We start from the raw sequence: 22,026 nt of genomic DNA on the forward strand, positions 1-22,026 counted from the left end.
ACTTACATCTGCTCCTCCTCATCTGAGCCCATCATGTTCTTGCATTGCTCCTCACCTTCGTCAATGTCATCATTGTCGCCATCATCCTCACCACCACTGCTGCGCTCTGACATAGGGCTGACTGACACTCTCTGTAACCCAGCTGCTGCTGCACGCATGGCTGCAAGTGCTGCCATCTGGGCCTGCTCTGCCTCAGGTGCCGGACTCCCCACATGTTCATCCCCTCCTCCTCCACCTCTGTGGACTTGAGTCTGTTGGGCAATGGCTTGCTGTTGGAGTTGCTGTTCCATCAGCAGCTTGGCCCTCTGTTGCCTGTGCAAGTTTTCCATGACAGCCTGCAGCTTCATCTCCAGGAAAGTCAGCACAGCGCTTAGCTGCCTTCCTTCCCCTCCCTCCCCCTCTAAAGAAGCGCCAGTCGTGGGCCAGTCAGGGGACAATTGATGATCCTTCCGCACAGGGACAGCAATGGCCAACTGCACCTGTGGAGAAGCAGCTGGCTGGAGGTTTGACGGTTATAATGATGTGAAAATGTGGGCCCTTGAGGTGAAGTGGAAGGAGGAGGAGGAAAAGGGTCAGTCAGAGCTCTGAGACATACAGTCAGAGGCCAGATGCTCTTCTGGAGACAGAGGCCACTTTTCTCTCTCAATGGTTTCCCTGCAGTAAGAAGGAAACCAAGGTCGCCAGCAGAGTTGAGCATTCAATGAGGCACAAGTAGTGAGGGTGGGAGTATGAGAGTTTGCTGTCAGACAGACCTGAGGGAGAGAAAGAAAGAATAACACAGTGTCAGACCACTACTTCCTCAATGTCTGTTAACACTAGTACCTTAAGATCAAGGGCAAAACGTTTTGTGGTAACACCAAAACATTTTGACAACTTTCCCCAAAGCATCTCATCGATTGTCTTTCTATTTTTAAAATGTAACTTTCCATTCACAGGCCTTTCACTAAAGTGGACACTCGAAACAGTCTCCTTTGATGTGATGTAAAGCTGTAAATGCGCTGTGGTTCAAAACCACACCTATATTCTGCATATTGCACTTTTCTTTTTACAATTAGATTGATTACATTTTCCTGCAGCACCTATCTTATAGAAAGGGTTAAAAAGAGAAATAAAGCTAGTGAATGATGACAAAGTCCAACATATTTGATCAATATCTGATCAATTATCAAGATACATGACAATCAGCTGCATTATTCAAGTCCTACTAACTATTGTTAGTTCCAGACGGGCAGAAAACGAATCTTCCTGTCAACTCAAATCATTTTTAGCTTTAGACTATGAATGTGAAAGGAAACAAAATGCAAACGCAAAATTCAAATTTCAGTCCAAAAAGCATGCTCTATGTTTACCTAAATGAAGCATAAAGTCAACGAGTTCATGTCTGTTGTGTTGTGCAACATACGCAGGATTACTCACAAAACAGACTAGACAAGGTGCTCACAAAGGACCTAGTGTATTAACCTCAACAACGAGGAAATGAAATCACAGGAAGAACAGTCACTTTCTTCACTCGACTAGATTGAAAGCAACAGCAGGTTTATAGCACTGGATCAACGACGAATTGAAAAGACAAACTTAACATTCAAGTGACACTGCAGAGGTATGACTATTGTGTTTTTCCCATCTCTAAAATGTTTTATTGCAAGTAATAAGGCGATGTGGGGAGTTTTCGTTGTTCTGCAACTGTAGGCGGTAATGCTTCACCTACATACCCGTTCCCAAAAGTCTTACGGCATGCAAAGCAGCCTCTGTTACATGTGGTGAGCTTCAACACACTGGTAAGGCCTGTTCTGTTATCAACAACCTATACCACAGAGTCAAGGGAATGAACCTGTCTACCATTCCCAGTCTCCATTTACACAGAAAAGTATGTTAAAATGTTAAGTCTATGGCTGAGATCAGCCACACAGTGATAAGAGCTTTACAGCTAGTCAACAGCTTGTGGGGAAATTAAATTCAAAGGCAGGTGCTGGACATGCTGCAGTCCCAGTCAAGGCAGGAGGCAGCAGTGACTGTACGCCACGACTCATTCTGTTACACTGACTAATACATGAACCAAAAGACCTATGCAACTACCACCTGTCCCAATCTTGTTCTTTATGAAAGCACACAATGTACAGTGTGGATAAAAGCATGAATAATGTTTTCATTAAAACCATAAACATAAACATAAATTCAGATATTTTCAGGTTGTTCCTTTTGTTCTGCTTGTTGAATAAAAAAATTTAATAAATAAAAACTTTTCTTTCAATTTGTCATCTTGGGCTTTGCAGAATCTTCTACACCAAATTGCTTAAAAAAAGCTTTATTCATGCAAAAGTATGTAAAACAGGCACTTCATATTGATGCATAAGTATGTGACATAGGCACTTCACAGCAATTTACTGAGAGAGTGAAAAAAACACACACAAAAGGGCTCTTCATACTAATGAAACAGTCCAACAAAGTTGCCAACTTTCACAGCATTCAGAGGAATTCTTGCTTATAATATGCTATCTGCTTATAATATGCTATCTACAACGTAATAAGGCGTTTTCATAGGACTAAGTAGCAAAAAATGGTTGTTTTGTGTTCATTGGAACGCAGAGAGCTATAGCAGAGTAATCACAAAGTAAGCACATTTTGAGAACAAGATAAGGAAATTCTTGATATCCAGAAGGTTGAAGGCTGGCTAATGAAATTACGTTTGGCAGAGGAAAATGGACTGTTTTCCATCTTGAATGTATACATAGTTGTGAATACACTATGAGGATAGAGACAACACCCTGATTATCACTATTACTTCGTAAGCCATCTTTTTAATTAATGCAAAAACGCACGACTGCATAGTAAGGGGTAATGTGTGATCAGTCATATTGCATAAGTGTTAACTACAGCATTTAAAGACAAATATTTCCCCTCACCCTATTACTATGGCCTTATGCTAAAGACATGTTGCGCAAGGAAATAAGAGCTGTGAAACTTGTCTTTCTTCAGTGAGTGAAGGAAGTGACAACTGACTGAGCAGATGCAGCAAGCCAGCTGACAGATATTCAATATTGATTCATTACAGTCTTTATAGGGAAGAGGCATGAATGGCTGCAGTTGTTAGCTAGAGAATAGTAGCAGTATATATACACACAGGATTAAAACATCTTGCCTCACTGCATGTGGGCTGGCTGACACCTGTCTCTGCTTTGTGTACTGCTGCTACAAGACAAGATGGTGGGATCAAAAATGAGAAGTCACATGCACACACAGTCAAACCATGAACACAAGCGCAAATTAAACCATCATAAATGTTTAGTTGTTTTTCATCAGTACTTGATTCTATTTTTCTCACTGTACTGTATACTTAATTTAGAAGAGAAGGGCCTGCAACAGAGCTGCTCTGTTGACTCTTCCTGCGCAGGGGGAAGCAGAAGTGGTCGCTTCGTTACATGCCACTGTTTATCACAACCATCATGATTTCCTATATGCTAGATGTAGCAAAATGCATTGCACCACTTAGCGTGTTCCCCAAACTTCCTCAAATGGGCTGACATGCCTGCCAGAAACTTTGTTCATAATGGTCATTAATTGGAAACTTGGTAAGAGAATTTGTGTCTCTGAAAATAAATGTACAAGTCAGGGGTTATTTACATGTGTGCTTCTTGGTTAAGTGTCTGTCTCAGTCTAGTCTCATAGTTTCAGTTAGCTCAGCAGCTGCTCTGACACCTTCACTAACCTTGAAAATATATAATAAAGTATAAGTCATTCCACTAATGCACCCTACAAAATTTTCTCTTCTCTTTTTTCACATAGCAGAGCCCTGTATGTGTCCTAGGTTCCTGGTACTACTTGTTGATGGTAAACACAAAAGTAGAATTTTGCATTGCCAACAATAACATCCGGTATCGCCTAATATTAAGTTGTGTCAACATTAGGGTGTAAGTGAACATAAAAGTCAATGTTGTAAGTTTCTGCAGACAATAAAGTCATAACGATTAAGATCAAGAGTTTAAGGTTTTTGAGTTATTAGTATCTGGTCTCAATCCCACTTTCTTTGAGAAATGTATTGTTGACAAACTCTAAAAAGAGGTTGTTATGGCAAGTGAATAAACATTTTATTGTTATTGTGGGTATAGCCATTGTCGCTGTCAAAACTGAACAGCACTTTGAATAATGAAGCATTTGGTGGCACAATTAAGAACCTTTTCTACAATTCCTTGCTAGGGCTTCATGAAGGCTTTCTGAATTCAATAGTTTTTCTCCAAATCAATATGTCTACTTAGCATATTGTGTTTACCAAGGACCAAAGGACAAATGTAAATCCTGCTGTCAAGGCTGACATATAGGGATTTTCTTTTAAAGGGTAACCATCTGCTTAGTAACTGTGCAAACCTCTTTTCGTGCAGCTCTACTCTTAACACTGTCTACTGTCATTTTTGCATTCAGTTGTGCTGCCACTCTCACGTTGATATTTTTTTCTAAAACTCACATTTACATTGTATGGCTCAAATTTGCATTTTGCTCAACTGGGAGATTCAAATTCAAGTATTCATCCATTTCGCAGCTCTATCTTAGGGCAAGCACTAGAGCTCAACCAAAGTTGACTACTTAGGCTCAGGAAACAAGACCACTAGTATAGCCCCTCAGGATATAGACCAATGGTCGCATATTATGTTTATACAACATAAAAGGCAATCCCTGAAATTGCACAGCTGACTATAAGACCCTTAGGGCTCATTTAACACCTTAATTGGCTCAAGGGAGGCTGGCCTGTTGGGATAGGTGGCAGAAGCCCATATGGGGGGCAGGGCAAGGAGGAGCCAGCAGAACGGAAACCTTAACAGTTGGCTGTTGGATGAATGAAGGATAAAAACGATGTCAGCTAATGGGTTAATCTCCTTTTTTTAAAGCTACATTCGAGAGGTGGACGATTGCAAGGTCTGAGTAAACAGCACAGAGTGATAAGAAGGAGAGCCAAGGGTCTAACTCCAATGAGATAAAGAGACCCACAGCTACTAGCAGGAACATATATATTATATAGTACACACATTTACACAACATCTTGTGAATGTTATCTAAAAACCTTAGTACAATTCTTTCTTTCTCAAAGCACTAACATATGAATAAAAATAAATTACTTTGTGGGTTTTTTTCTATCACAAAATTCAAAGTAAATTAACAACAAAAATAACTACAACCAACTATGTGAAATCTGCACAACTGCTGGTTTCAGTGCAATAAAAAAGGAGATGTTCTCAGGGAGCGACAAAGACATAAACCCCAGGGTTTTTCCTCAGTAGGTCTTCATGTGCCAACATCAATGCAGATACACATCTTGCATTTCAACATTTGGAATCAAGGTTTTCAGTTCCTTTCATGTACTGATAAAACTGTGTGGTGCGACATGTGCTGGGTGAGGTCTGTGTGAGACTTGAAACTGGATATTAAAATTAACGTCTGCCTGTGCTGCTCAACTGGAAAATCAGAGAACCCAATTCTTAAAGTGGTAATCAAGAAGATTTATGTTTTTCATCTGGTGCTAAGTGCTCTTTGCTGGTGTTTCTGTGCTTCACTTTCTACAGATGTAAATCAGTGTATGTGGTAGCGTAATGTGTTCTTGGATTTCTATTGATGCAGTTTTGAATTTCTGGAGGTGGTACGTGTAGTACAGTGCTTTCTTTATCAAATTAGCTATCGTATTGATGCTCAAGCTACACCTGTTTTGAATAAAAGAATCTATTAAGCCCAACTTCTATGTATAGTGTATGAGTAGACAGAAGTCTTGAGTTTTATCCAAGCATCTTTGTTTCGCAACATAAATCGGTGTGGTGTATGTATCGGTAGTAATATCGGTGAAACAAGATTTTCAGTTTATGTTTATTTTTTCATTTGGATGTTTTCTTCTCTCTGTCAGTGAATCAGTTTAATATCTTAGATGGTGAGAGCAGCACAACACACTAACAAGAACTGCAGAAATATCACATGCAAATATCACCTACAGTTTACCTATCCTCTGCGTTTTACAGTACTACATAATTATAAAGTAAATTACATCAAAGGGAATGGCATACCTTTACTTCATATTTCAGACTCTTTAATCCAATGTACTTACCAGAATGTATTAAATATGTTATTTGTAGATCACCTGACCTCCAACAAAGCTGCATAAGAATAAATATTTTAAGACTGAGTTAATTAAACAATTTAATAAATGCTACTTGTCAAGCCCATATGCTAAGTTAAAAGAAAACTGATACAAGATCTACAGAGCACATGCATTATAAAATATTAAAATTTTGCTTTATAAAAGAATTACAATGCAGTTGCTTAATGCATGAAATAAATATGTAATGTAGTTTTGCACATTCCTTTTGTGAAATTGTCTTTAGCATCACTGCTTATATAAACACTGCTTAGCATTTAATATGACCATCAAAGCAAAAGCACTACAAGTAGTAAAACAGTAGCCATTCATGATACTCTCTACACAAAAAAAGGCATAAAACAAGAAATCGGTCAGTGGTGCTGGTCTTGATTATGCTTTCCACTCTCACATTCCTTGCATTATTACCTCACAAGGCAATAACACAGGCTCCATTGAGCCCCTCCACACCAACAACGAAATCATTGAGGAAGTGTCGCACAGGCTGGTCACGCACTTTCCACTGACCCCTTCCAGTGAGCCGAAGCAACACAGTGAGCCAAATCTGATTAGCTCCAACTATTCCATAAATTAAGTAGGCATATAGCAAAAATAATCCACTGAGTCACTTTTCAGCGGTGAAATCTGCAGTCATCTATCAAGCAGCGGGACTCAAGCAACTGAGGCTGAAGGTGATTTATGGTACAATTATATCCACATGTACCTCATGTTGTAGCTAACAGACACTGGTTTTGACCATGTTTCTCAACATACGGTGTATTTCCTGGTATAGATGACCTTATTTATTTGACCACTGCTCTTATTTGGAGTGATTTAACACAGAAAGAATAAAGTCAAGTTTTAATTTAAAACTATATTGAAAAGTATTAAAGTATGAAAACAGATGTGTGTGATTTGAGTAAAGAAATAACAAGACCACCAAGAAAAAAAGTCAAGAGAAACATATTTCGCCATTTAAATATTGGTTTGCAATGCAGAACACAACATTTCTTTGGGCTGTGATATGTACTGTATACATGACTTTCTAGATGTTAAAAAGTGCTGATTAAAGAAAGAATAGCCTACAGTTAAAATTGTACAGACAATGTTGAATTCAGTATGAAGACTAACCACAGTAAAAGTCATCACATGAATAGTAAAAAGAAAAAGTCTCTGCTGATTCAGCTAAAATGTCTGCAGGCGCATGTCCACCACCACACTGGTGGATATTGACCTCACCATGTTACAACCCTGCCTAGCTTCACGTGGCGTATTATGAGAGCAAACATAAATCTCATGTGATGATAGCTCTAGTGGAGAAAGGAAGATCAATTGCACTTTACATCACTTTTTCTTTAGCTGTGTTTAGGCTCAGTGGTAGTATCTAGTTATTCTCTGTTCCTTACTAACTTAAAAACCGACACGGGTACACTGCATTACATAATGGCTGTCCATTCCCACACGGTCCTTACTACTAAGTTTACGAGTTTAAAATTCAAATAATCTAAGATGACAAGAAAATGTATGTTATTTTGGGTTTTGTGTTTAACGTGATTTAAAGAAGCACCTAACCAAGTCAAATTCCAGTGTTAAACACAAGTCTGCCGTAAAAAGTGTGACTCGGGAGACAGCCTGCGTGTTGCTGCTCGCACAGTTCAGCACACTGCTATTGTAATTCTAGACTGACGGTATGATGATAGTTCCTCTTGTGCGTGAGGGTAGGGGGTTTGCATTTTCACTGAATGGCACGAACATCCCAAACTGGATTAACTTGTTGGTTTATATGGCGACTGTGTGGTCACGTCATTGCATTGTGATCTTTAACAATCATGTCTTTTGTGTGCACAGGGGGATGGATGGAGAAATCTTAGATAAAGGGCCCTGTGCATTGTACGGGGAGACATCCAGAACAAAAATGTCACTTCTGTATTAAATGTGTCGACACTCTTTGTGCGTATGAAAACTTGCCACATTCATCATAAGTGATGTGCATCTTTCAAGCACAGATCTGATTAGAAAACTTGACTGCTAAGGCAGGCAGCCAGTATTAGTGCACACATTTATGAAATACAAATTCTTCAGGTTTGATTGACATGTCAGCATTTTGCAGCTGTGGTCCAGTATCTAGGCAGACAAGTACCAGGATAGATCACAGTGGCAATGAACATGGTGTCAGCTGCTGACTAGAGCCAAAAAATGTCTAAACGGCCTTGTTGAGAAACTGCAGGGCATCCTAAAACCTCAGACCCTTCCTTAATCTGCTCTATGGCTGCGTCATTGTCAGCCTTGCTGGGATTCCCTCATGGCTTCAGCCCAAGCAGTGAAGTAACTTGTGAGGGTTTTTTTCCTGCATTTTTTGGCAGGACAACAGAGTTAAAGCTCCACGTGCCGCACAGGCCCTTCAGAAATGTAGTTTCTGGCACAGGAACAGCTGAACGGCAGCCAAGCCACGCTACTTCCCACTTCTTTAATGGCAGGGAAACTAGTGGTGTGTAGACAGCAGCTGGATACACTGCAATACAATTCATGCGAGTACTATGTAAGATGGGTACTAATGAAACACTGAAGTGACACAATGTAGGCCTAGAAGCAAAGCTCACACCCTTAAGCTGTAGCAGGTTATTTTAATGCAGTGCCAACATAAAAAGCAGACTTAACAGCTCTGTAAAGGATTAGAGTTTGAGAATAAGAAAACAAACGCATGCCAGACCTGTTTGTCTTGTCTGTGCGTGTTTGTATGTCATTAATTCACAGCCACTAACCAGCTCTATGGCCATCAGCCAGTGACAATGCTCATTCAACTATGATGCTCAGAGGCAAACTGAGCTATTTGCATTACACTTGCTGATTTGAAATGTTCTTCAAACACCCTTGGGTTCAGATTAAACGTCTATGATGACAGGAAGCAGGTTGTAAACATTTAAATGATGACACAGACTGCCTTGTGCCTTACATGTACAGAAACCTAAGGTGTTAATCTACAAACAAAACCGAAGAAAAAAGCAAACCGGTATACTATCAAGTACCACATCAACTTATTTTAACAGTAAGATTTGATGGCACATTTCCAAATCCTTAGCACAAGAAAACCATTTTTTTTATATCCAATTGAAAGTTAAAACCAGAACTTGGTTGTGAGCCAGTTTTTAAATCCAGAGTGGGCTAAATGCAGTGTAAACACCCCTCCACTGCTCACTGCAGACACACTTAGCTTCATAGTAAAGACAGAGTTAGCGCAGTTGGCCAGTGTTGACCAAAGTAAAAACCGTGAGCCAGACTATTCCAAGAGACTAGTGTGGCAGTGACCTGGCAAGCCTGTAAGGTGACTGTGGGGTGCAGGGTGTAATAAGGACCTGGAAATATCCCTTAATATACTTGTTTTCATTTGAATATGTTTAAGATTGAATACAAGTATAAATTGTTTGTTATTGATTTGAATCACTTTTACAAATAAAACCTAAAACAAAACAATCTCCATTGATTTCTGCCATTTGGGTGTACTTCAACTTTTCAGGTTTTAAATCTCAATTCCTCCTCAAATTTCTAAAGTTACAGCAACCACAAATCTGTCCACGGCTGTATGTTACCGAGTTTCATCATGCTAAGGCCATTTCATAACAGAGTTCCTGTCAACTCGGTTACGCAGCAAACCTAAACATACGAACTATTGTTTTCGGTTTTAATAAAAACCTGCCTATGCTACTGTTTATTTATTTTAACAATCACATCCTGATGAGGTAACCAGCATTACAGAAATCCGGCACGGGACCAGATCAGGACAATAAAACCTGCAACGGAAGCAGGTGTTTGGTGGTTTTAAGAACACGTGTTCAAGGTCATTATTACAATTATACTTAATGTGGCTTCCAAATCAAACAAGCTTCATGTGCCTGTACTCTCCCACTCATCCTTGGTGAGAAAAAAAAACACTAACCACAAACCTAATGTGAGTAACTTTTGGTTGTTGCTGTGAGATTTGCCATCTTGGTGTAATCCACCCGACAATCCTGAAAACACAGCACCTGGATGTCCTGCATGAAGACTCGAGACAGGAGGCATTAACGCCATCCATACCCTTACTCTTGTGCTCTTATCACTGCCCCTGCATGCTGAACCTGTCTTATGGATGTTTTGACTTGTCTTGATCTCAGAACCACCAGATGCCAACATTCTTTTATCTGCCTCCTCCACCTTTTGCACACAGTGTCACAATTCAAGGGATTTCACCTGAGACAAAACTAACATGAGCCCAAAGGTTTTGTAAAATCGCAGGCAACATGTCAATTGAACAAATGAAAAAGTAAGGCAGAGCTGCACCTGTGTTCATCTTTAAATTACTTAGTGCGTTGCTCCTGAACAGGGCTGAAAGTGAGTTATCTTTGTTTGTTTTAAATGAAAAAGGCATTACATTATTAATGATTCTGAGTAATTAATTGGACATTCAACAAAGTAAAAAATCATATTCATCCTGGCTACAGGTGACAGTTTCAGATACTGTGTCAATTAAAGATATAAAACACTGATGATTACTTTTTGATTTCAAGACAGATCACTCACGTATTTTAACACGTAAGTAACAGAGAGCAAGAGTAAACTCTTATCTATCTCCTAACTCCACTTTAGTCTCTGTAACATGACTGCGTGACTAGATTTCCTCCAGGCCCCATGTTGTAGATGCTGTCACATGCACAGGCTTCTACAGACCAACCAACGTAAAGGGCGATAGGATGTATTAACATTACACAATCTCATAACGCCCGTTTAATGGCGTTGTAAAAACGCTGGGTTCACATTGTACACAGTGTTCCACCTTCAGCAAAACACGGATTTAATTAGCATTTTACCTGCAAAACGCCCAACAGCGCACGGGCTGCCGCTTTACGCCACAGCACTGTGTAAATAATCCGCTTTAATGACGACTTAAGAAACAAGCCAAGTTGTGATTTAACTGCTGATACTTGTGAAAGTATTTTGTTGACAACGTAAAATCGAGTTAACTGCCGGAGTCCGGACGTTAACCGTTAGCACAGTTTAAAGTTAGCGGTGGAGAGTCGAACGTCAGCGGCTCTATACGTTAGGTGACGGGGCTAGCTTGTAAACTACTCGTTTTTGTACGGCCAGTCTTTACGTTCAGCACTGCACAAACGTGCACATGTCAAGCGGCCACCAGCCCCTTCAGTTTGTGCCATTACACTCATGTTGAGTCACATTAGCCACCGCAGCTGGCTGACATTCACAGCCCGGCGCCGCTACCTTATCGATCAGGCTGATAAGTTCGTATCGATGTGTGAAGCGCAGCGTCTGCAGCTGACAGAAAGGCGAGCGAAAAGTGAAATAATTCCGACAACATTATTAAACACAAACAAAAATATAACAAAATACAATCTTACCACGTCGACTTCCGCTGGCTTTTTACACTCTTTGGAAGCGGAAGAAACATTCCTGTTTTCCCCGTGTCTGAATCCAGTCTCCCCCTCCGACCACACGCAGATGGGAGGCACGAGCGGCGCGCACGAGAGGAGCGGGAGCGGCGGTGGCGGCGTTCACGGACTGGGAATAAATCGGTTTTAATGCTACTGGTTGAAAGGCATGCATTCGGCTCTTGAGAGTAATTGTGTTGTCAGAGTTTGAAAGGCCGCATCGTTCAGACAGACAGAGAGAGAGAGAGAGAGAGAGAGAGAGAGAGAGGCGTGGAGAGACTCTCCGGCCTGCACATTCAGATCATTGGTTGACAAACAGCAATCAGATGCAAATTCCTAACCTCTGAATCAGCAGGGGCCAGCCCCTCACGCGCCCCCACCCTTCAGAGCAGGGGATGTCGGTAAATTCAAGGGTGGGGAGAGAAGTAAACACAAGCCCTGCAGCAAACAGACTTAAAACGAGCCTGTGTCGGTCCTTCATTGGTCTGCTTCAAATTTTTTGAACTTCCAAGACATAAACATAAAGAGTAATTGTGGCATGTGCAAAAGTTTGATAACCCTAAACCAAAGGAGAAGGTGTAGGCTTACTTCTGCCCAGGTTATTTCAAGTATAATGCCATAGTTTTAAATAAAATAAATACTCGCTGAAACATCTGAGACAAACAAGGGTTCAGAAGACAAAGCAACTAGAACAAAGACACAAGAACCAGACCCTCACGGATGGAGGTCCACATCCAGCCTACAGGTACATGGGAATGTATGGCTGTAATAGCACAAGAAAACCAGTCCATTAGAAAGAAACTACTCATGTAAAAACATCAAAGCAGCAATTAATGATCAAATATTAAATCTATTTATTTTGAATAAACAAATAAATGTAACCATAAACTGTCAAAGAAAAGGAGTGAAATTAAATCATGTAGATTCAGAAAATGGAACCACTGGTAAAAAGCAGGTACTTTGTAACTGTTTCTGAAATAGGAATTATCACCCAATCTATCTAATTTACGATACATATAGTCTGGCTTATGCACATGGTTATTTGCATAAAGTTAACAAATCCTATGACAAGACCAAAGCTGACTCAAAGCTGTGTAGCTGGTTAGGAGACTATCAAGTTGCTCTCTGCCATAATTGTGCAGGAACATTTATAAACACATTCATTATATGAGGAACATGGGTGCTATAGTTTATATTGACAGCATGTCCCACATGCTGCTGCTGTAGATACTTACAGTACTTCTATGGGAAAACCACATCAGAAAAGAGTCCAAACATACAATTTATTACTGTGTGACTTGGAAAATGAAGGAATGAGGCCACAGAGAGGGGAACACAAAAAAACAAAATGAAAGATGGACAAATATTCAGTCTGACATATTTGCAGAGATAAAATTAAAACTTTCTTCTAGAAATTTTTACAAGGCGAATGTTCACCTTTGTCCAAATACACACACAACATCAAACAAAACCAGAAGCAACAAAGAAAAAAAAATTTTACATCCAAACCTTGATTTAAAGGCCTAACCAGAGAGTTTAGCTGTGATCGTCCTGAACATAAGATTTTCCTGTAGATTAAATTGCAGTACTGTTTTTCTGACCAGTTACCATGAACATGCAGTTTTTTTAATAAATAAGTAAATGAGTAAACATTCTTGTAATATTAAATCAATGAGTTAATGTGTCCTCCACCTGACTGAAGCTAAAACAGATTCATCCAGCTTTTGAAATAATGCGAACTGCAATTCACTTTGAAGCATTTGACATTTACTGAACACAAGTTTCCTTTTCAGGCTTCCCTCCCATAAAGTTCTCTACCCAGTTCTCTGATCTGAGATAATTTAAGATCTGGTCTGTGGAGGTTTTGAACAAATTAAGGAAAATGACAGAGTTTGTGTTTCTTGAAGAGGTTCATGGTGGATTTTGAAGTTTGGTCCAAGTCACTGTTTTGTCTGTGTGCCTTTTCTTTTTAAAAAATGACATTCAGTGAATTCTCAATCAAAATAAGAATTCTCACCCTCTACTGGTGCTTTGTTTCTTGTTACAATGCTGCTACAATACCAGAAACGAATAAAGGTCTATCTTATCAACCAGAAAACAGAATATTTCCAACTCCATAGCTAAGCGTGAACATGGGTTGTTTTGATCAAATACAGCTCCTTTTTCAACATACCTCTGATGACTATGATCTGTTCACAGCACCTTTTCCAAATCCAGATGTTGCCTTGCATACTTCAGACGATGAGGTCACAGGGAATGTTTTCCTCTGATAACTATGAAGATCCTGCCACCCTAACACTCCTGGCCCAATTTTCAAACATTCCCTTTGTCTCAAATAGGAGTAAAGTGATTATTTTAAGTCTAAATGCTGTTTACCTTGGCAGGGCATTTTTTTCACTTTTCATCAGCTGTGGCTTCAGGCTAAAGGTCATACGTAGTCAGCTTATTGTCTTATTGAGCTTAATGTTTTTAACTGAACATGCTAAATAAAGAGAAACTATTGAAATAGCACAAACAGGAGCATTAAAGGAATATCAGACCAGTAAATACTACTTAAATTACCCCATATCAACAAGTTTAATAAGTAAGAAAGTCATTATAAAGACAGGCGACCCTTTAGCACCAAATAAGCCTCTTTAAAGCCTTGCTGTTCTCATATTACAAAGTAGCCACACAAGTTACTGCACAGTAACCATCAAATTGAGCTACCAGCAGAAAAACTGTAATATCAACAGTATTCATATGAAAACGTACCAATGAGCATACACCTGGACTTTATGGACTTGGTTACACAACAGAACACTTAACTATAAATAGAAAAGGATATTACTATTCTATTAATGCCAAAATATGTACTCTGTACACAGCTCAGAAGAACCCTTAATATGAGTCATTCAGTTCATCCTCCTGTAAGTTAACTTCACCATTATATGGTAGATGATTCAGATGTCCATTAGCCTATATATTTATTATATACATATATATTTATATTTAATTTATATAATTAAAATTTTGTGGTTAGTTTCCATTTGATCTAATGGTTGACTTTTATTGACGGTCCCTTGGTGGAGATCCTGTTTGGCAGGTAAGCTGAGTGGAAGACACATTGTTTAGGGGTGTGAAAACTGCACAAAACACCTCATTTGGTTTATCCAGCTTCGGCTATTACTAATTTATACCATTACGGTTAATTCAGTTTGTGCAAATCTTTAATACAGTTTCATTTCATTACATGTCACAAGATTCATTATGAAAACTTGACAGAGAAGTGATTCAGGGAACCCACCTAATCTGCCTTTAACCAACCTTTTACTTTCACTATATCTGGGATCCTACTAAGTGAATAAATGAATGAATGAGACTGTGAAACATTGAAAAGACTCAATCAACAAACCTAAAAATGCATTACTTGTTTTGTATGTTCTGTTCAACATAAATCTGTGTTAAGGTTGAGGTGTCACTTATTACCAGACAACAGTGGAGTAAAATTATTTGAGAGTGGAAAAATGACAAACCACAACATAAACGCTGAACAGGCTTGTTTACACAGACCAGACCTGTGGCAAAAACTGCACCTTGTGTCAAGAAATCTGTAACTGAATATAACCCCCTGTGCTCCACTTAAATAAACGCACCAGAGAAAATAGTTTTCTATATCCTCCTCCACAATTGTTAACACCTTCTCAAAGCCACTGGCAGTATAATTTATGACCATATATGAGTTTACACATTGGCATGAAAGCTCTGTGGGTACTGACCATTCAGTTAATGCTTTCAGCAGTTTACTCAAATTAAGAACTCAGGATATTTTAAGCAGAAAAGTGACCCTCCCTGTGCCTCACTGGGTGTAACAGGATCCGGGAGAAAACAGCGGTTATTGCTCTGACACAGTGAGAGATGAAATTAAAATCAAATGAATCTCAGCTGATGTGATGACAACCATATTTTCACACTTGATGCAAAAATAATTAAAGACGACTGATGCATTTCAGCTCACAGGAGCATGCAGGCGTGTGGTCAAACACAGGAAGCGGCTGGTGAACAGTTGGCCACAGTTGTGAAAGGAGCAAAAAATAAGAAACTAAATGCCAAATATAATCCCAACTTGAGCGATAATGACATGTTTATAACCCACCTCTCAGATCATTGTCACTTATTTTTTGTTGTTGCAATAATTAATAATTTTGTTGTTGCAATAATTAACAAATAAGCATAATCTAGTTTCAAGGTTTTCAGTCAGTGCAACTATATATATGTATAGAACATTATATTAGTTTTTTTGGCATTTTGCAGTTTTTCTTCATGTTGACCTTAACAGCTGATATTTCCTTAAAAATGTCAAATGCTGAAAAACTAACCAGCTGTGTCAGTGTTATACATTGAATGTCAACTCAATTAGGTACTGCATTTGAAACTAAACCTGAGTATTAAAAAAAACCCACAAACAGTTTAAATCTATAAACTATAAAAGTGCAAACATCCTGTACAGTCCAGTAGTTGACATGAAGGCCTGTGTCTACTTGTACTAGTGCACCACCTATGGGTGACAGTTAAACCAAACTAAAGGATAACAATTTACAAAACTATTATTTAAAATAATTAAAAAGTATAAAATGCCACCTTTAACCAAACAGGATTTACTTTGATGAACACATGTTACTACTTACCACATTTTTTATCAGTCATAATACAAAAGATCTCCAACAAAACCAGAAGCAGTATCATAAATCATTTAATAGTTGCAGTAATAATCATAAATAGGTACTGTAGCACACACAAAGCATTATAACCACAAACATGAGACAGTCTAGTGTATAAAGCTTTCAGACGTTTATAGGCTTTTTAAATCCAAATGTTGGCACAGCTACTTTGACAGGTATTTAAAAGGTTGGCAGCAAACATGATCTAAACAAGTTCATCTTAAAAAACAAATGTGTGTACACTGAAAATCATTATGAGTTTATTACATGACATTCAGAGTGAGATGTTCAAAGCCTGAGAAGTTGACTTTCCACACACACAACAGTCACATTCCACAGCTAACATGAGCATTTGTATTTAATCGACTTAACTACATTGTTTCCAAAAACTTTTTTTAACAAAGTAACTTGGAAAAATATTTCCAAAAATCAGCTAACTAATGTAGAAACATACATAAAGAACCATAGGAACTTGTGTTTATAAGGCTGAAGTGCTTTTCAGGGGTTGCAGAGTCAAAACTCAGCAGCTTCAATGTGGTTACTTGCCCACACCCTCTGTACATAGACTATCTTCTAAGGTATATCACAAGTTAGTGGAAATAGAAGGCTTTAAAAGTTATAGTTGTGTATTAAACATACAGTTATCAGAGTGAATGTTGTTTGTGTAAAAACCATCAACATATTAAAGACAAAAGACAAGGTGACAAAATTAAACAAAGAGCAGGACAAAAAAAATCCCCAAGTCAACAACTTTTTTTTTGACACATAAAACTGAGATGCTTATCAAAGAGTTACTTCCCAACATTAGAAGCTAATATTTTACATCCATGAAAACATTTAAGTTTCTAGCAATGATTGCGTGTCTGTGTACAATGCAGAAAGCTAAAACTGTTCATGCTTCATATCTAACTACTTACACACACATCCTACAAGCTAATCTGTCAGGCAGTGACGCATTTCCTAATCTTAGCACCATAAAACCAGTTATTCCTTATTAGCACTGAACTACTGCACACACATGACAAAAGAATAGCAAATATTCCATTTGTTTTAGGTTAATGTTGTCATTTATGATTACATAATTTATGGAGCCCTAAACTTAAGTGGGGAGAGGACACAGGCGTTATTTACACCAGATACATGATGTCTAGACTATGACGTTTTGAGTGTCTCGTCTCTTTGCTGATATCTTGGAATAAAATCTCAAATCAGTGTGAGGGTGTACGATATCGCTCTGACACATGGCACAATGTACGCTGAACACATGGTGAACCGTAGCACTGTGATTCAGACAGGAAACTCTTCAGCAGATGCAAACTCTGTCTCGTGTCTCTAAGTGCAGCTTAGCAGGATATTCTTCCTTCCTGTCTGTAGTTTTTACTTTATACTGCAAATGTGTTATGAATATTATACAAGTAATTCAGACTTGTTTTGTAGATGTGACCTGAAGCAGTCACAGAAAATGAGAATGGTCAAAAAAAAATTTCAGCACCATCAACCGACAAAACCGTCCTGTATAGGTATATACAGTAAATTAAGGTGTTTGTTTGCTTTGGTAAACGTCTAATAAATGTCACTGTACTGAAAGTCATTAAATCCACTGTACTTGAAGGTGAATATTTTAACTCGCCATTCTGTATACAGCTGATTACAATTCATATCTGCATGACGGATTTATAAATACTGTTTGACACAGTGCTAAAATAACCGTAATGAAACTGTTTTTGATAATTATAGTAATTATCACGAAGCCAAGGTTGTAATTCAGAGTCCGAGATTACCATTTAGTTTCATTATGATGGTGACTCATAGAGTCATCATGAGATCAGACTCCATCTCAATCGTATGTTTATCTGTAGACAGGAACTGTAGATTTGGTCTGAGTGTGAAACAAGGACAGAACATGAAATTTACTGCATCTCTACAGTACATAAAAAACAAGATATTCTTTGTACGGTCGTCACGTTAAGTCATCACAAATTTAGCTCTGTTGTACTTATCAATTAAAGTTGTGCTTTATCGGTCTTAGATGTGTCTGCCTCCTGTATTGAACTGGGTTCAATGGCTGGGCTGCGTGCTAACCTCAACATATTAGCATGCACACAATTAGCATGCTAGTATGTTAATATTGAACATTTATATGCGTAATAAACCTGATTTGTTGCATGGATACGACTAACGAAAGATTTACTACAGAATCCACAACCCAACCTGAAGGTAGCAGGCATTGTTCAGCTGTTTCCTGAGCGCTGACATTACGCACACATTATTTATATACATGTACAGATGATGCACTTTATCTACATCTCTCAGAGCTCCTGCCTGCAGCACAGCCAGGTAGAGAACACAGGACGGCCCTGCTCTCAGCTCAACTGCTCCAGGTATACAGATAGCAGAGGTGAAGGAGGCAGAAAGTTTTCTTGCTTATTTACCACCTTGGTCTGACGTGAGCCATTGTTGTCAGTGCCTGAGGATCAAAAAAGGATATTAAAGCTGACTCTGGAAACATTCCACCTTTTAAGTTTGATATTTGTCCAACATTGTTGATCATATCTGTGCAGCTTCAGACACACGGAAACACACTTACTTGCAGAGGATAGGTCCATGTACTGGCAGATGGCATGAAGCAGCAGTCTCTCAAAGCTGAAGCACGAATACAAGCAACAGAGACATGACTTTTTACTTCTACCCTCCTCAGTTTTCCATATCATCGACACACTGGTTTAGCCGTAGAAAACCATGTTTTTCAGCACAGATCAAGAAATATAATGTTCTAGAAATGTTAATTTTATTAATAAATATAATGCAGGAAGCTCAGCTTGAGAAACATTTACTGTTTTAACACAGCACAAATTAAAGTCAATGTAACATAAGAATAAATGTATAAAGAAAGAGGTTTTCGACCTGCTGGCAAGGTTGGTTGTGTAAACTGAGTGAGGTTCAGCCTTGAAGAAGTTCAGAAGGCTGTTCTCAAGTAGTCCCAGAGTTCCCTGTGAGGACAACAGCAGCGTAAGTCACAGAGGATGAGAAATTAGACCTTTAATCATCTATGCATGTGCAGAGTTTGTGCTCCTAATATCCTACGGTTTTGAACTAATTGACTGGAAAACAAAACATCAGGAGTCACCATGACTAGAAAACTGGTCTAGGAAACTGAAACCCATTCATCAACTTAAGGAATGACTGATTAATTAACATGACCAATGAGTCTCACCAAAGGGATTTGCTTCCGTTTAAGAGTTACTCGCAACCTGCGATCAATTCTTTGGAAGCAGTCCTGAGCAGTAAAGGCAGGATATACTGTGAAGAGACATGTAATAATCAGCTAAGCAGCTCTACTTTGACAACTACCTGCTGACTGATACACTCACCATTCCTCTGGTCTTTGAGGAGGCGGCTGGTGCTTTTCTGCTTGGCTTCCTCCTGCTCAAGCAGAGACAACAACCTCTCTTGCTCCTCACCAGAGCAATTCATGAAGTCATTCCATTTCTAAGAAACAGGAAAATAGTTATAATAATAGTTATAACAATAATATAATAATAGTTAAAAAATAATAAATAAATAAAAATAAATCATAGTTAAAAAAGTTATCAGGTTAAATCTCCATCTGACGATGAAGCTTTACTGTAAATTAATGATGTGGAGAGTGCCAATATTTAACACTTTGCTTTTTTATTACATGTTTTTTATATATTTTTTATTTTATTATAAATAAATATCAAGAATTACTACAGCGTAACATGCCGTCAACTTATCTGTCAGGAAAAGACCTAAGGCGGCAGCTGACTGAGTAAGGCAGACATGTCTAAACAAAGGCCTTTTACCGGTATGTAGTTTCCGTTGGTGCAGGCTTCAGTGAAGATCGATGGAATAGCCGGGTTACTGCATACCTCCAGATCATCTTTGGAGCAGTCTTCCCTCTCAAGAAGATTATCAAGATAGCGTGCTGATTTCAGAGACAGAAGACAGCTCTGATATAAGCAAAGCTTGAATGAAGTATGAGAAAAGTCATCTATTCAACCTGAAAGCTATTTTCTACAGTTTGAGACCATTTCTGGCAGAATTCTTCTTGCAGTGGTCAACAGCATCTTCTAATATGATCATTGGAAATCAGAGCTTACTGTTTTCCAGTCTGCGGAGGCTCTTTTTGCCTTTGGCACGGGGAGTGAGGTCCGAGTTTCGGATGGCTTGATTGATAAAGAACTGCTTCCTTTTAGTGGGAGACACTCGCTTGGCAGGGGAGCTGGGAAGGGAGATGCATTTGCGCTCTTCTATCAGGCTGTGGAAACAAGTGGACAAGATTCTGTTTATCTGACTTGTAATACTTTAGTTAATAATTACATTGCCTTAAATATCTTTAAGTACGAGTAGTGATTACAGTCACCTGTAAATGTAAATGTTTAGTACAGAATACACAAACAGGTAAAAGGAGTGACAGTAAATTGTTCATATCAGACAGAACAGATGGTAAGGATATGAAAGAGTCCCATGTTAATGAACGACAACAAAACTAGTAGTAATAATACACAAATATTAAAAGGGCAAAGACATTTAACCAGACATCTCAGCTTCCAATTAAACTGTGGGGATGATAACCAAAATCAAACAGAAACACTGTATGAAGATGTGTCTCCTTGACTGTGACGTGTCCCGTGATTTACAGCCGCTGTACGATTAAATAGGTCACGGTTCTTCGAGACTCCTGCAGTAGCTTCAAATGTAGGTCAGTGGGTGGTATGTGAGGACCTCTGCTGGGGCTTCTGCTCAGCTGATGCTATTTTTGCCTGAGCCCTGCAGGTTGTAAGCAACACTACAGCAGCCTGATATAATGTAATCTGGGTTAGTTAGCTTTGTCACAACTAAGGCTCATCTCGATAAAACATAACGCTAAACCTGAGCGAACCTTGCTACCCCCTGGTAGCTGGGCAGAGGTTGTACTACAGGTTTAACAGGATGTAAAACGTGTAGTTAAACTTTCAGAGACTTCTGTAACTTGATGTGCCAACAAGGAAATAAATGCTGCATACTGTGGGGGAAGACGTGGGTTAGCAGGTTTTGGATCATGTGTTGGTAGAAACACCAACATACATTACTGACTACCATATTTCTATGCTTTACGCTCAAGATATGTCAGATGCTTGGCAAACCTAACGTTAAATCAAAGGTTTTGATAAGAGGTGACTGGCGAAAGAGCTGATTTAATTTCAACACGGTTCCAACTCCTGACATAAACTTAAGCCAATTAGCCAGTTATAAATTTAACTCTTTGTAAAGCCCGGCTAATGCTAACTATTAGATGTTTTACGTAATTATACGTAAATAATAGCTAATGCTAACTGACATGCTAGCATAACAGACCCGCAATTTTTACTTACATATAATCCTGTTCTTCATTATCATTCGTCAAAACCACCATCTTATTAGAGCAAACGGGCAGACCGATCTCACTGTACAGTCCGTGTTAAAAATAAACACGACTGGGGAGGAAAATTAAAAGTTAAAACAGGAAATGTTTGGGGGATCGAGCTAGTTAGCTAGCCAGTGTTCGGCTGCTAGCCTGAAGCGGAGCAAAATATGCAAAGATGGGAATAAGAGAAAATGAGGTCTCACTCTGTCTGTAGGTTCACTTCACTTGCTTTCTAAAATACATTTAAGTAACGTATGATGTGCATTTTTTGTTATTTTTTGAAGTTGGGATAATATTGAATTCCTTCATGGTCAAACCAAAATGTAGTACACTTGAGTTGTGCAATGAAGTTCAGGATATTTGTACATTTTAAATAGCTTAAATAAA

General features: G+C 38.8%; 2 protein-coding genes across 4 annotated transcripts in view; both read right to left on the minus strand.

Annotated features, from left to right (window-relative positions):
• arid3a (AT rich interactive domain 3A (BRIGHT-like)) overlaps positions 1–11,769 on the minus strand; it is a 35,567-nt gene extending 23,798 nt beyond the window's left edge. For 2 of the 3 annotated variants that reach the window (XM_041070453.2, XM_041070451.2), the window contains exons 1-2: positions 11,503–11,769; positions 7–752 (exon numbers count right to left, since the gene is read on the minus strand). In XM_041070453.2, the coding sequence (XP_040926387.1) occupies positions 7–347 (341 nt within the window). In that variant the 5' untranslated portion in view covers positions 348–752; positions 11,503–11,769. Of the gene's footprint in view, positions 1–6; positions 753–10,956; positions 11,094–11,502 lie in introns of those variants that run through there. The other variant, XM_041070452.2, reaches the window with a different exon arrangement.
• Positions 11,770–16,248: 4,479 nt separating this feature from the next.
• On the minus strand, positions 16,249–21,825 carry r3hdm4 (R3H domain containing 4). Its single transcript, XM_029146986.3, has 8 exons — positions 21,608–21,825; positions 20,354–20,511; positions 20,057–20,178; positions 19,604–19,721; positions 19,447–19,532; positions 19,137–19,222; positions 18,820–18,875; positions 16,249–18,699 (listed from the first exon to the last, which is right to left on the minus strand). Exons 1-8 carry the CDS (start codon positions 21,646–21,648, stop codon positions 18,596–18,598), a joined length of 771 nt encoding a protein of 256 aa, XP_029002819.1. The 5' UTR covers positions 21,649–21,825; the 3' UTR covers positions 16,249–18,595.
• Between the last annotated feature and the right edge of the window lie 201 nt (positions 21,826–22,026).

Source organism: Betta splendens, chromosome 4, assembly GCF_900634795.4.
Source record: "Betta splendens chromosome 4, fBetSpl5.4, whole genome shotgun sequence".
NCBI classification, from domain to species: domain Eukaryota; kingdom Metazoa; phylum Chordata; class Actinopteri; order Anabantiformes; family Osphronemidae; genus Betta; species Betta splendens.